This window comes from Lytechinus pictus, chromosome 13 (assembly GCF_037042905.1).
Source record: "Lytechinus pictus isolate F3 Inbred chromosome 13, Lp3.0, whole genome shotgun sequence".
Classification (NCBI taxonomy): domain Eukaryota; kingdom Metazoa; phylum Echinodermata; class Echinoidea; order Temnopleuroida; family Toxopneustidae; genus Lytechinus; species Lytechinus pictus.
Window position 1 is genome coordinate 19,654,314 of NC_087257.1, and position 15,861 is coordinate 19,670,174.

Here is a 15,861-nt window from a genome sequence, read left to right on the forward strand (position 1 = left end):
TTAGCAAACAAAGATAATGGCATCAGTGGATGGGGAGGGGTACATTTCTCATCGAGACCTTACAAACCTCATAAACAGTGTACATGGTATCAGCATTTTATCAATAAAGGTGGAAGAGAGTATCTAAAAAGTATAACACATAATAGTTTTCATGCAATGATCTTTTTCACAGCTAATAGCCAGTACAGGAATTCATACTATTGAATTCAGTTAAAGTCACCCCTTCAAAATATTTGTGCAGATAACTCATAGAAAATTAACTGCATTTCATATTTTGTGAAAATCGAATGAAGAAAAGACAAGGAGAACCAGCTAGATGACCCCTCCCCCCACCCCCCCCCCTCCTCCGCTCATGCAACTACAGTGTAGCTATGGCTACGTGAATGCACATACAGCCCCTTGCACAGGAAATGATGATTTGGCAATAAGATCGATCGGTATTAATGATGATAATGATAATAACGGTATATTTACCCAGGGTAGCCACTTCAGTTTTAAAAAATGTTCTCCCAGCGGACCCTGCTATTATTACTACGTGGCTGAGCTAGGCTACCGATTAAGGTGCACACAGCTTTTTGAGGAATTACTTCCTGCCGGTACCCATTTACCTCACCTGAGTTGAGTGCAGCACAGTTTGGATAAATTTCTTGCTGAAGGTATTAATCAATTTTTACACAGCTGGTTGCTCGAAATGAGTAACCCATTTTGATCACCTAAATGAATACATTCATAGTTTGTCTTACATTCAAAACCAATGAGTGATTTCAAGCATGGTTTTTACCTCTCTTTTTTTTGTATCATGCAAATTCTCACATATGCCCAAGACTTTAAATAAAGCTGCATGGACCTGGGACAATCTAACAAGGAGCCGAGATATCAATAATGTGATTATTTTCGGTAAACTATTACGATGTTGGAGCAAGGGAAGATAAAGTCAGTTAAAGGAATAATTGTTTGTTGCTGTAAAATAGGAAAACGGCATTAAAAACTGACATATTAAAGCTTTTTGGCATGCACTCATCGAAGTAAAATCACATGCTTGAATAGAGTGCTAATATGAAACAATATACAGAACCAAGAATACAATGGACGCTAAATGACGAGCTGTGATTGGGTGTCAATTAAGCTTTGAAGACCAATACCATGCTTGAAATCACCCATTAAGGAGACCACGTTGAGATCTAGGTCTGCCATCTTTTACTTTGGAGCATCGAGATTTTCGCTGCTTCCTTTGGCTCCACCATCTTCCTCTGCCTGTAGCTGCTGCTGCCACATATCAGCATAAACTCCATTTATTCCTAATAGCTCTTCATGCCTGTCAAAACAATAAGATATTATTAAAGTATCGTTCATTTCTGCTCAGAATTATTTTGGTTTTGAAAATGTTAGGAGAAAACAGTTCCTTTCAATCAAGACCATAGCTTCACACAGATTCTGAACTGAACTGCACACACAGTAGAAATTTATGTCTACTTCTACTATTCTATTTCACTTATTAATTTTACATAAGAAAATAAAACTATGTACAGATTATTAAAAATGGAAATCCCAAGCTGATTAAAACAATATAAATATGAAACCAAAATATACAAATATTAGATTAAGAAATATGGTTAAAATAACAATGAAAAATGGATCATCCATAAAAGCGAATGAAGCTTGATAAATTAGATGCACAAAAACGCACAAGAATTATGACTAAACCACTTTCAAAATGGAATCGGACTCGACCACAAACGCCCAGACACAAAAATCCAAATCCACCCGCCAAAAACCAACACATACCAGGCAGTATGTCAAACATTGAATGCCCGACATAGCAACATTCAAAGCATATGATCCACACCACCATTGCAATATGCAGACACACCCAACGGGTGAACAGATCCACCTGCGCTTAGGCGCCCGACAATATTCCACGCGCTCAAATCCAATCAATATAACGCAATGTATATAATCGATGAGATCAAGAACTTTAATAATACAATCACATGATATTCATTCGTAAAACAAGTTTAATTTTAATTTTGATTGACATACACATCCAGTGTTCACACCATCAATCCTACCTACCTTCCATTCTCTATGATGATACCATCCTGTAGCACGAGGATCTTATCAGCATTAATGATAGTCGAGAGTCGATGAGCAACCACGATGGTCGTTCTCCCCTCGCATATATTTGATAATGACATCTGGATGTTACGTTCTGTCTTCGTGTCCAATGCAGAGGTGGCCTGAGGGAGGATGTTATGTATGGATATATGTTATTATATGATAATATACGGTTATATGCCGATTCGTTAAAAAAAAAACGAAAAAGAAAAGTTGGAAACAAATCAGATGATCTTTAAAAAGTTGTGGTTTTTTTTAAGATGATCACTAAACTGTGTAAACCTCAAATTGGCAACTTGGTTAGTAGACTGGTAATTTCAGGGACTCTTTTTAATTTTCAAGGGCTCTTTAGGGCGATTCGGGGGCAAATTCGCCCAAGCCCCTAAGTAAGTTTTTTTTTAAAATAAGATCACTAAACTGTGTAAACCTCAAATTGGCATCTCAGTTAGTAATTTCAGGGGCTCTTTTTAGTTTTCAAGGGCTCTTTAGGGCAATTCGGGGGCATATTCGCCCGAACCCCCATGTAATTTTTGCCCTGTTTCCCATATATACTCACCTCATCTAACAGTACAAAATCAGGAGCTTTGAGTATGGTTCTAGCAATAGCGACTCTCTGTTTCTCACCTCCACTCAATTTAAGACCTCTCTCACCTACCACGGTACCATAACCTGCAACAAAACAGCAGCATTTTATAAATATAATCATATACCATTTATTTAATAATGTTAATAATAATTTAGGATTTGTATAGTGCATGTATCCACCTTGCTAGGTGCTCAAAGGCACTCCTGTATTACAGACCTGCCAACCTCTGGGAATGAAAAACTGTATTATTCCCCCAAAATATTTCATAATAAAATGCGTGGCACACTCGCTCATCGCGGTACTCAAGCTGCATGCAAGCTAAAATGCGCACTGTTCTTGCAGATGAAAAAAAAAATTTAAACGTGTATATCTCACCCTGGTTTTAATAAAATGATTGAAAAAAAAACAAGTTACCTGAAATTACATTGATCTAATAACCATATTTGTGTAAGTTTTATGAAAGAGACATATAGAGATGATTTTTCTCAATAAATTACAATTTTGTAAAAAAAAAAATTATTTTTTAAAGAAAAAACGTACTGCCATATTTTGGTTGCAAAAACGTACTGGTTGGCAGGTCTGGTATTACCCTGGCTAAGCTAGTCTACCGATTCCGGTGCGCACAGCTTTTTGAGGAATAAGCCAGTTCACGGTTAGCTCATGATCAACTTTTCCCAAATGACCTTTGTGATTTTTCATTAGGATAAGCACTACCATTTTCAAATGTAGATGTTGCGTAAGCTTTACCGGTAGAGTATTCAAATTCTAAGAACAAAAGGCATTGTATAGACCAGGTGACTAGAATAGTACATCAGGGATAAAGTTTGGAAATCTGTTTTATTGTCTAGCTTTGGCACATTTGACTATTGTTTAGGCTACTGCCAAATACCAGTGATTATGAAGGCTCTATTTATTACTCTTCAGCTTGGATGTGAAAAAATGAACATTTTGAAAGGAATACATGAATAATCATCAAATCACAAATGCCTATGTCAGTGAATTTGAAAGCCACCTTCATGGTTTATCTCAAATGACCCTTTTCTGCTCGTGCGCAGTTTACAACAGTGAACAGGCTTATTACTTCCTGCCGGTACCCATTTACCTCACCTGGGTTGAGTGCAGCACAATGTGGGTGAATTTCTTGCTGAAGGAAAACATGCCATGGATTGGAATCGAACCCACGTCTTTCAGAATGAAAGACGATTGAATATAATAATTCAATAGCATCATTTACATTATGGGATAATCTATATCATACACCATGTAAAGATTCACTCACTTGATAATATCGTTTTACATTATGATATACTCTCTATCATATACCATATACATGTAGTGTGAATTCAATCATTCAATAGCATCATTATACATTGGGAAATAAACTCCCATCATATACCATGTGTTAACATTCAATCATTTGAATGAAATATTCATTTTTCTCCAACAATTCCTCAAGGGTAACACAGCAACTGCTGCGTTATGCCTGCTTGCAGGCAGTCCGGGCGGGATTTGAACCCACGACCTCTGGATTACTAGACCAGTGTAATAACCACTAGACCACCGGCGTGCCCTTACTGATCTTGGTTCAAGCTATCCCATGTATTAGATATCAAATCAAAGGAATAATTATTCAACACTGCTGTGTGAGGTACATATAGTTTCTGTGTTATCCTTGTGGTATTGTTGGAGAATAATGAATATCTCATTACTTGTCTTTATCACCTAACGAATAATTATTCCTTTGATTAGATATATTTACATATTAAAAATGATGAAATGCCAAGCTATACTTGCCTTCTGGGAAAGATTCAATCCTTGTATGTATGTCAGCCGCCCTGGCTGCTTCCTCCACCTCTTCCGTTTCGCATTGCACTTTGCCATATCGGATATTATACCTGAAGGAGCAGCGAAATATAATCAACTCAGGAAATAAATGAGGGCAAGAGGCAATTTTGCCCTCACAACCACCTAAATAGCCCCTAAAATTCCCCCAAAATGCATGCTATGGGGTGACCATTCTTTCAAGAGTCGCCCAAAATCTGTCACAAGAATTATTCAATATAATTTAGAAAATCAATATTCTATCTGGCAAAATATGATATTTGCTTTTACTGCATAACTGCTTGTTGCCCCTAAAATGTAGCCCTTAAAATAAAAGAAATTGCCCCTGAAATTCTGCAATCCTCCCAATGTTAAAAAAAGGAATAGCCCCTTAAAAAAAGAAAATCATTTCCTATCCTGCTGGTATTGCATTCTTTCAAGTATTTTGACCTTTAATTTCATGTCTAAATCACAATCACTTCTACCAATAAATGTTCAAAATCTATGATCCTTGCAAATATCTGCTGGAGTTTCTATAATGTGCAACCTTAATTCATTCATTATACACACCAGTTTGTTGTCTTGAAGACAATGCATATTCTAGTTTATGACAACATTTTGGGGGTCTTTTGAATAGCCCAAGCAGGAATATACTCCACACCTAACTTCTAAAAAATCCATATAATAACCTCTGTGACCTTTTACATTTGGCAGTGTGACCCCAAAGACTGCTCAGATCGTCCCCACTCATATATGCATACATTATCTAATTTCGAAAGAGGTCACTAAAAAGGTTCTTCCATTATTGTGGGAAATAGAAATGTTCAGGTATTTAATTACAATTGTGACCTTTGACCTTGTGATCCCAAAAGAACACAAAAGGGAAGGATGAATAGACAGGAAACCCAAAAGCATAATGCGCCCCCTCCACACACACACACACACACAACTGCCTACGGTGGACACAGGCATAAAAATGCAAAAGCAAAAACATGAATCCTATGTTTTTTCTAGAGTTTCATTAACAGCATAAGATTTAGAATACTCAATACAACCCATAACTACTGTTATTCATATATTGTCACAATAAATAATGTTTGTAATGCAAACACAAAAGCAGCCCAGTCATTAGGAACACTTTTACTGTAATAAAAGTTTTTTTCTTGAATGTCCCATTATGGAGTACAATATTGCAATAAACAATTCACAATAATTAATTTCATGCCTAGTGGGTGTTTCATAAAGCTGTTCAGAAGTTTCAAGTGACATAACGACTGATGACCCTTTTTAGGAGCTAAATCAAAACCAATAAAAATCTGTTGGATATCATTTCCCACAAGAACAGATCCCGTCGATCGTAAAGTTGCTAGTAACTTACAAATACCTTTATGAAACGCCCACAAGGTACATGTAGCAATTTCTGAAATAATACAAACCTGATATCATTATTAAATAGAACAGTGTCTTGTGGAACCACGCCTATCACTTTCCTCAAGGAACTTTGTGCTACCTGTAAATCAAAGAGAAAAAAAAAAAACACTGTGGTATAATCTTAGTAAGGAGGAAATTTATTTTTGTTATCAAGCCAGACCTATGTTTGAAAATCTGTGTGAAATGGTGTTGAGGCAAAGATGCATTAACTCTTTACCCGCCACCGACAGAATCCCTCCTGCGCCACATTAATTTCAAGGTGCAACAGTAAGACGGGTTTTGCACGAGCTTTGCTAATTCAGCTCACCAATAGCTTTTGATTCGTTTATTGTAAAGAAAAGCTTTGTGTATGCACAGTACAATGCGATGCACACATCACTTTTGTGTGAGTGTGTGTGAACAATAGACTTAATGTACTCTGTGTGTATTGTGAATACAATGTGACTTGAGTCCAACTTTGCAGTCTGCTTTATGTGACTCTAGTCAAACAAAGCGGGCAAAGAGTTAACTTGGCACTAACATAAGGGATGGTGTTAAGAAAAATAACACCCTAATATCGTGACCATCTAGTTGATTTAACTAGAAAGAGAAGAGCGTGAACGAGAATGATACCTTACTTGTATCTTGACCATCTAGTATGATTTGGCTAAAAAGAGATGTGTGAATGAGGAACGAGTGATACCTTACTAATATCTTGACCATCTAGTCAATTTGACTAGAAAGAGATGAGCGTGAAAGAGAATGATACCTTACTTGTATCTTGACCATCTAGTATGATTTGGCTAAAAAGAGATGTGTGAATGAGGAACGAGTGATACCTTACTAATATCTTGACCATCAAGTCTGATTTGACTAGACAGAGATGAGCGTGAAAGAGAATGATACCTTACTTGTATCTTGACCATCTAGTATGATTTGGCTAAAAAGAGATGTGTGCATGAGGAACGAGTGATACCTTACTAATATCTTGACCATCACGTCAATTTAACTAGAAAGAGATGAGCGTGAAAGAGAATGATACCTTACTTATATCTTGACCATCTAGTATGATTTGACTAAAAAGAGATGTGTGAAAGAGGACCGAGTGATACCTTACTAATATCTTGACCATCAAGTCTGATTTGACCTCCTTGTACTTCATAGAATCTGAATAAAAGCCGGATGATTGTACTCTTACCAGCTCCTGATGGACCAACCTACATCACAACAAAATAAAACAAACAATGAACAAGATGGACTTTCCACTGTGCTTCCACCATTGCCATATCTGAAACAATAACGCCTACAACATCTGAAATCTAAAAGAAAATTAATAAACCATTTGGATCGTCTTTCCCATATAAAACCATAAAAATCACATCTTAAAAATTCTAGATGGAAACTTTTTTAATAACTTTAGCAATAAGAATTCATTTTGACTTTTCTCAATTTTTTTCTAATTTTAAGAGTAGAAAAATAATTATTGTTGCCAATTTGAGGAGTGAATGCTGAAAATGAGACCTTAGAATCAAGAGAGCACCTCCAAAGTTCTGATAACCCTTTACGAGGAGTACATTGCAATTTAATTTTTGGTTTGTTTTTGTTCTTTTAAATTTGCATTTGTGATATAATTTGGCAAGGCCAGAATGGCACTTGTGCTATTTTCTGGTACTATTTACCATTCTATGTTTCATATGTGTAACTTTTTTGTGATTTGTTTCGTGAAAACCTGTAAACAAATGAATATTGTTGATAAATAAATGAATCAATTAATAAACAAAACAATTTAAATCACAATATGTATTGTAAGTCAACCCATCTCAATACAATATCATGTCTGTATTTTATATTCATCAGTACACAATGCACAAAATGTTGATACCAATATCATTTACTCACAATAGCAAGCACTTGGCCAGGTTCAACTGTAAATGAAACATTTCGCAAGATAGGCTTCCTGTAAAAGAGAGAGAGAGAGAGTGACAGATTTATCACTGCTTGTATTAGGCAAAATACTACTCCTAATTTTAAAATAAATCCAATGACATGACCAATGAATTTCTGTGGGTAACAAGAGTTGCTATAATATTCTTACTGAAATGTACTGCTCTTTAATTGGCCAAAAGTGCCCCTTCATGTGACTTATCATAATTTTATCAGAAAAAATGCCTTGGGAATGAAAATAGGGTCATGACGTCAGAGTAGAATAATTTTTTAATATCTTGGTCCGTATTCTGAAGTCGGGTTTAACTTAAACCATGGTCTAAGTCTGGTCTAAAATTATGGAGAGCCAAAAGCTTTTAACAATTCTGCTTATATTGTATATTTCTTATATTTACTATTTTGATTCCCTTTGCTTTTATAATAAAGAAAATATTTCAGATATCATTCTAAAAAAAGTTATAAATCTTTTTAGTGTCATAAGAGTTAATAAATTGAACGTGTACTGATATAGATTTGTGCCCTAATTGGCTGTCCATAGTTAAACAACAACTTTAAACCTGAGTTCAGAATACGGGCCCTTGTGTTCAATTGCCTGTTCCCTAAATCATGCAATCACAAACAATCACAAAGTAATCACAAACTTTACAGTGGGATGCCTCAATTGGGCAAGTCAAGCGATGCGACACTAATTCAATTTATTTAGCTTTGGAACTTGAAAGATTACAGCTGATATCTAATAAATCATAATAATTCTGGAACACTAAGCTACATGTACATACAAGACTACATTGTGGCTGATGGCCGATTGTGGCATTGTGATTGACTTTTTTGCACAATCAAGGGCTGATCAGATGTGAGGGCCTAAATAAGCCCCCCTCCCCTGGACTGTATATGGCAGGAGAACCTATCGGTAAGCCGATGCTCAGAATCTACTTACTGTTCATTGTAAAAGAAGGATACATTGTCAAATTCCACCTTTCCTTTCCTTACTATTAGATCCTTGGCATCTGGATCATCAGTTATCTATATTCAAAGAACAAATGCAAATTACAACCTCCAAAATATAATAATAATGATAATGTAGTTACTTCAGTTCGGAAAACTGTTCTCCCAGCGGGCCCTGCTTGACATGTTATTATTACCCCTTCTTTAGCTCGGCTGTCTAAGCACATTCAAAGAATTTTTCTCCCTACCCGATACCCATTTACTACACCTGGGTGCAGAGTGGCAATTGTAGACAAACGCCTTGCCAAAGGACGCAAGTGGGATTTGGACCCCAGACCTTCTAATTCAAGGTCAAGAGACTTATCCACTCATCCACAACACCTCTCTAATATCAATTGGTTATCTACATGGAATGAAACATCACCAAAAAAAGTTAGTGTGGAGCAAATTTATCAGGCAGCATGAATTGTAAATTGGATGTATTCATATAAAATGTACTTGCACTCTCATTGGTTTTAACACTAACCTTACATGTACCTCTTGTATCAGATACATGTACATGTAATACACAGTTTGGAGACTATGAGCATCTTAATGACTTTGAAAATAAATCTACCTATCTATTGACATTAAATAACATTTCCATATAGCAAGAATTCTAAACTGATTGATCCTTTTGTTTTTATTGTACATGTACATTCAATGTGTTTAGGAGGGATGTTGATGCTATTTTGAGAAAGGTGCTTGAGTTCAAGGGGGCTGGTCAGCGGGGAAGGGGGGAAACCAAAGAAGACGTGTAAGAAGCAAATGGTGGATGAGAGTAGGAGGGTGGGGTTGAAAGAGGATGTTTAAAGGAAGGGGAAGGGGGCGACTGAAGAAGACATGGAAGAAGCAAGTGGTGGAGGAGAGTAGGAGGGTTGGGTTGAGGGAGGAGGATGTTTAAAGGAAGGGGAAGGGGGCGACCGAAGTAAGAAGCAAATGGTGGATGAGAGTAGGAGGGTGGGGTTGAGGGAGGAGGATGTTTAAAGGAAGGGGAAGGGGGTGACCAAAGAAGACATGTAAGAAGCAAATGGTGGATGAGAGTAGGGTTGAGAGAGGAGGATGTTTAAAGGAAGGGGAAGGGGGCAACCGAAGAAGACATGGAAGAAGCAAATGATGGATGAGAGGAGGGTGGGGTTGAGGGAGGAGGATGTTTAAAGGAAGGGGAAGGGGGCGACCGAAGAAGACATGGAAGAAGCAAGTGGTGGAGGAGAGTAGGAGGGTTGGGTTGAGGGAGGATGGTCAAAGGCAGGGGAAGGGGTGACCAAAGAAGACATGGAAGAAGCAAGTGGTGGAGGAGAGTAGGAGGGTGGGGTTGAGGGAGGATGGTCAAAGGAGAAGGGGTGACCGAAGATGAATGGAAAAAGCAAGTGGTGGAGGAGAGTAGGAGGGTTGGGTTGATGTAGGAGGATGGTTAAAGGAAGGGGAAGGGGGCGACCGAAGAAGACATGGAAGAAGCAAGTGGTGGAGGAGAGAAAAAGGGTTGGGTTGAGGAGGAGGATGGTTAAAGGAAGGGGAAGGGGGTGACCAAAGAAGACATGGAAGAAGCAAGTGGTGGAGAGTAGGAGGGTTGGGTTGAGGAGGAGGATGGTCAAAGGAAGGGGAAGGGGGAGACCAAAGAAGACATGGAAGAAGCAAGTGGTGGAGGAGAGTAGGAGGGTTAGGTTGAGGGAGGAGGATAGTTAAAGGAAGGGGAAGGGGTGATCAAAGACGACATGGAAGAAGCAAGTGGTGGAGGAGAGTAGGAAGGTTAGGTTGAGGGAGGAGGATGCACCAAATAGAGTTAAGTGGAAGGAGGGGGGTAAAGATGATTTTTATGAGTGTGAGGTCAATCCAGCCACCCCTGTAGGTGGGAACGCAAACCAGATTTAAAACCTGGATTACTAACTACATTCCAACATCGCCCCCAAATGAGATTAACTCTAAAGAAATATTTAAAAAAACATAGAAGCTGGTAAATTTAGTGGTCCTGGGCCTGTGACAAAAAGCTAAGTAATTGATCGTGGGGCCGATTTCTATGATTGACTGCACTGATTATCGTGTATAAGTATGATCAATCATAATCAGCTCTATGATCAATTGTCAAGCTATATGTCACAGGGCCCTGTATTACCTCTTGTTTCTCTTCCAAAAGATCAATCATATTTTCCATGTCAATAAAAGCTTGTTGAATCATTCTGAAAGGAAACATAAAAACAGTTTATACCTTTCTCTGAATTAAAAGATTGAACACAGGTACTATGGCTCTGTTTGAGAGAGAGAGAGAGAGAAACGAGATCACGACTGTTTGATAAAGCTTTTTGTAAAGTTTTACACACAAAAATGAGACTTTTTCAGAGGGTCCATTCATTGAGACTAGTTAGAAGTCTGTGTTATTGACAAGTTCACTACTACTAGCACTTGTGGATACTTGATTGTTCAAATGACCAATGAAAACTGTACACTAAAAATAAGTTACTTTGTTTGCAGTATCTAGTACTTGATCAATGCTTGGTCATAATTTTAAGAGAAGTAGTTGAAGAAAGGAATAACTTGGAATTGATCACAGATCAACACTTTACTGGAAGAAAAGAAATACAAAAATATGAAAGTGATTAATAGCCCCACCTTCTGATAACTAATATACATGTACATGTACAATATTATAACATGGTAAAAAACTGCTTTATGAGCCCCATCCTCAGAAACCAAGTTACAAAACAATATTGTAACTTTGTAGAGCTGCTCAATTTAGACCCCATGACCCACATCAGACATCTTTAACCCTTTCCACGCATACTTCGCACCCATGCACATCTGGTGCCACGCGAACTTCGCATTTCACGCTTAAACAAACACTGCATTGTTTCCCTCCCTGAAAATAATTCAGCACCGAGGGGTTCATGGCCCAGCGCACAGAGAGTTAAAGTGTATGGCCTAATGTGACCTTGACGCTTACCTGTAATAAGTTCCAAAGAAATTAAGAGGACTGTATAGCTGCATGATATATGACGAAAACAGTACGTAGTCTCCTGCCTGTAGATAGCAAAAAAATCATTGTCATGATTAGTCTGAAAGGCTTGTAGTAATTTTGCCCAAGGATTAAAAACAGAAATGATTGATTCAGCTGCTAACCCAATCATAAGTCAAATCCTTAGGCCCATATTCTGAACTCAGGTTTAAATTAAACTCTGCTTTAAAGTTGTGGTTTATTCATGGATAGCCAATTGTGGCATTACTCCTTATTAGTGGATGTTCAATTTATCAGCTTTTTTGGCATTCAAAACATTCGTAACTGTCTGGGAATGTTAGGTGAAATGAATGCAAAGTAAACAAAATAGTAGACATAATAAATATTGCCTCCGACGAAGATTCTGCTAGGATCGAAAGCTTAGGCCCCTTTTGACTCTCTAATTTACTCCATTGGCTCTCTTTTATAGATAAGCAGTTTTCAGCAGCTTTTATCTGCCATAATAAATATACAACGAATATAAACAAAATTTTAGATTTTTGGCTTCCCATAACTTTAGTTTGATAGGCCATGGTCTAAGTTAAACTAGACTTCTGAATACCGGTCTTAGGGTCAAACGGGAATAGCCAGGGCTTTATTTGAAGTCAAGTGGTCAGTTATTTATCAAAAAAGCTATGATTTTGCGAGTTACCATAATTACAAATTCTTTTGGCAGGTATGGCAGGGCTCCACACTAACCCTTTTTTTCCTACTGGTCCAACCTGATTGTGTTGAACCAGTAGATACCAAATTAATCCATTTTTTACTGGTCCTAACCTAAACTTTACAGGTCAAAACAAAAAAACATAAAAAAGTTTATTTTGCTGTCTTTTATTGCTCATTACTCCCCCCCAAAAAAATGAACAGTACACACACACAACATAATCCATGAGAGTCATTTCTGAATTTCAAGGAGCCATTTATATATTTTAAAGAGAAAAAATATAATTAGCATCATTTTTATATATATTTTACTGGCCATGTCGGACCAGTAAATCTGGCAATTTCTGAAAAGTTACTGGCCCGACAGCAATTTCTACTGGTCTGGGACCGTCGGACCAGTGCCAGTGTCACACACTGGGTATGGGCTCCATTTATGACAAGATAGGAAATAATTATTAATTATTCACATTGGGGCGAATTGATGAATTTGGGGGCAAATTTCTTTCATTTCAAGAGCAACAGTTTTGTGCAACAAGCAATTGGATGATAAATGAAAGTATTATACTGGTGGGTATAAAATATTGATTTTTCCAAATATTCTTTAATATTGTTTGTGGCATATGTTGGGGTCACTCTTGAAAAAATAGTCGCCCCAAAACATTAAAGAGAAATTCCAGTAGTTGCAGTAAACACTGATTTCATGAGAAAGTCTGTAAAACCAGGCTTAATTGTCAGTATATCATCGAGGATCTAGATCTGGTACAGTTACATAAACTGAACTTTGTGAAATCTTGAAATCTACGCTGAAAAATGTTCAGACTGAACTTCCCCAACACAGATAAGCGCACGTGGGACTGTGTATAATTATTGCTTTGAGCGTCGGGCCCGACGCTCTACCCGAATCCTGTGCTTATTTGCTGATTTCTCAGCAATTACACAATTTCTTCCAGAATCCTTTGGCACATGCGTTTTATTTATACAAACAGACACTTTGGTGGTCATTTCATTGGATTCTGTACGAACTCATTTTATCGTTACCAAAACTAGCATTTACCTTTAAATGTTTCGGCTGTCATGATGGTGATGGGGGTGTTTGCCGTCATTACAAATCGCTCATCATCCTCATGTATTTCCTGTGCTGGAACTAGACCACCTAAACAACATTTGTTGACTTTTTTCTTTAGTTTAACAATGAATTTAAAAAATGGGTATTTTATCAGTTTGTCTGCGATTTACTTACCGTGAGCTGGCCTTTATAGACGATATGAGCACAGAGCAGACATCCCACCAACAGACCAGCATTGACGACAAGATTCTGAGCGGAGTTCAGTATTGATAATGATGCAGTCGACTTCCATTCACTCACCTGTACAGAAACAATTCATTTTGAGCCGCATTTAGAAATCAAAACACCTTGCTCATATACCCCAATACTGAAATAGGATGAAGCAAAGTGCTTAAGCAGAAGTGGAACTATGAACAGGATGGAGAAACTACCTCCCGCTGTGGGGGAGGATCAGATGACGCAACACCTTTTGATATGCCAATGATGTCATAATAGAAAGCAGGTGTGACCTCTTCATCTGTGCGATCCTCAAAAAATTTGGAGGTACTCCAACAACCTTCCCATTATAAAGTTATACTGCCGACCAGTTTTATACAACAAATAATGCACATTTTTAAATTTGTGATGTTAGTGGCGATGCATGCATATCAGGTATTCGCGATAATATGTAAAAGCACTCTGTGTAATGGCCTCATGCATTTGCATACTGCATATACCCTAGAGTGGGCAGCATCGCCATGAAATACTCAGAAATGTGCATTATTTGTATATTTTTACTAGGACATTTAATTATGCAAGAACACATTTTTAACCATGATAGTTCATTACATTTTTACTTAAATTATTGACGAAGCTTGTTTTGGTTCTGTAGATAACGTTCAGCAGACACTACTTGATAAGCAGAAACATTTACAGTGAAGGCATATGCTCACTTAGCAAAATCTAAAACTCAAACTGAATCCCCCCCCGGCTCAAAGTCGTAGGGTCAGTATCCAACAAAACCATGATTGTTACATAATTAGTCATTTAATAGAAACAATAAGGTTCACGTTATAGAAAAAGACTGACCTGATAATCAGTGATGCAATCATCATACATGCCAACTTCAAACGACTCATTGTTGTAGTATTTCACCTAAAAATTAAAAAAAATTACATTACATTAATCTTCTCAGAGGCAGTAAGGCAGCCCAGCACTATGATGGTGATGATGGTGGTGTAAATTTAAAATAAATGAATTATTCTTAATGTAGTTACAGTAGACACTGATTTCATGAGAAAGTCTGCAAAACCACGGATAATTGGCACCTGGGCCCCGTCTTACAAAGAGTTACTATTGACCCAATCAATCGTAACTCTATGGAAATCCATCAATGTCATAATTTTTTCTACAGGAAATTTGCACAATGTCCTTTGTGAACAAAGAGAAGCACAGTTAATTTTTAAGAAAACAATGAATGCATGAATATACATCATAGCTGGAAAATATTTTGAACAAACATGCATAATAGATGTTGATGTTGCTGGCCATCCATAGTTGCGACTGATCGGATCAATCACAATTCTTTGTAAGACGGGCCCCAGATCATCATAGATCTTGCACAGGTACTTATACTGAATTTTGTGAAATCATGGAATCTAAGCCGAAAAATGATCATGCTGAAGAACACCAATTCAGATAAGCACATGTGGGACAGTGTTTTATTATTGCTTGGAAAGAGACCTGATAATTGGATGAAATACCATGCGTATGTTGCTAATTTTTGAACCATCACACAATTTCACATTTTTTTATTCATACAGACACTTGGGTGGTCATTTTATTGAATTCTTTACAGAATCTTGATCTTTTGAGATCATTACAAGTGGCAATTATCTCAAAAGGTGCACAACATGCAACTACAACTTAGGTGACCTTCAAGATAACTCAACTCCCTTTTATAATGACTCTGCACCTATCTTGGAATGATTGTGAAACAGCTCGCCCAAACTTGATGACTGGGGCAAGCAAAAGAAAGGTGAGAATCATTTGAAACTGCTTTATGCTGGAGTGTTGTCCCTGTGGATTAGTTTCCTAACTTTGAAACAGGGAAAGATATTGATCCACAATGACGTACGCTCAGCCCAGGTGAGGTAAATGGGAACCATCAGAAAGTACTTCCTCAAAAAGCTGTGAGCACCAGAATCTGTAGCGTGCTTAGCCCGAGTACCATAGGAGAGCCTTGAGAACCCAATGGCCCGAATCCACAAAGGTGGTTTTGAAAACAGACAGTTGAATCCCCAT

At 37.6% G+C, this 15,861-nt stretch overlaps 1 protein-coding gene and 1 non-coding gene across 2 annotated transcripts in view; both read right to left on the reverse strand.

Moving 5' to 3' along the window:
• Positions 1-572: 572 nt before the first annotated feature.
• Positions 573-15,861, reverse strand: part of LOC129275111 (ATP-binding cassette sub-family B member 6-like) — a 29,954-nt gene continuing 14,665 nt past the window's right edge. Inside the window, exons 10-21 of the mRNA XM_064108178.1 lie at positions 14,647-14,712; positions 13,753-13,878; positions 11,799-11,875; positions 10,974-11,037; positions 8,814-8,899; positions 7,832-7,889; positions 7,045-7,149; positions 5,959-6,032; positions 4,496-4,596; positions 2,672-2,784; positions 2,074-2,237; positions 573-1,315 (exon numbers count right to left, since the gene is read on the reverse strand). Coding sequence (XP_063964248.1) covers positions 1,198-1,315; positions 2,074-2,237; positions 2,672-2,784; positions 4,496-4,596; positions 5,959-6,032; positions 7,045-7,149; positions 7,832-7,889; positions 8,814-8,899; positions 10,974-11,037; positions 11,799-11,875; positions 13,753-13,878; positions 14,647-14,712 — 1,152 coding nt within the window. The 3' untranslated portion in view covers positions 573-1,197. The remainder of the gene's footprint in view (positions 1,316-2,073; positions 2,238-2,671; positions 2,785-4,495; positions 4,597-5,958; positions 6,033-7,044; positions 7,150-7,831; positions 7,890-8,813; positions 8,900-10,973; positions 11,038-11,798; positions 11,876-13,752; positions 13,879-14,646; positions 14,713-15,861) is intronic.
• On the reverse strand, positions 4,196-4,266 carry TRNAT-AGU (transfer RNA threonine (anticodon AGU)). Its single transcript has one exon. It is a non-coding gene; the product is annotated as a tRNA-Thr (tRNA).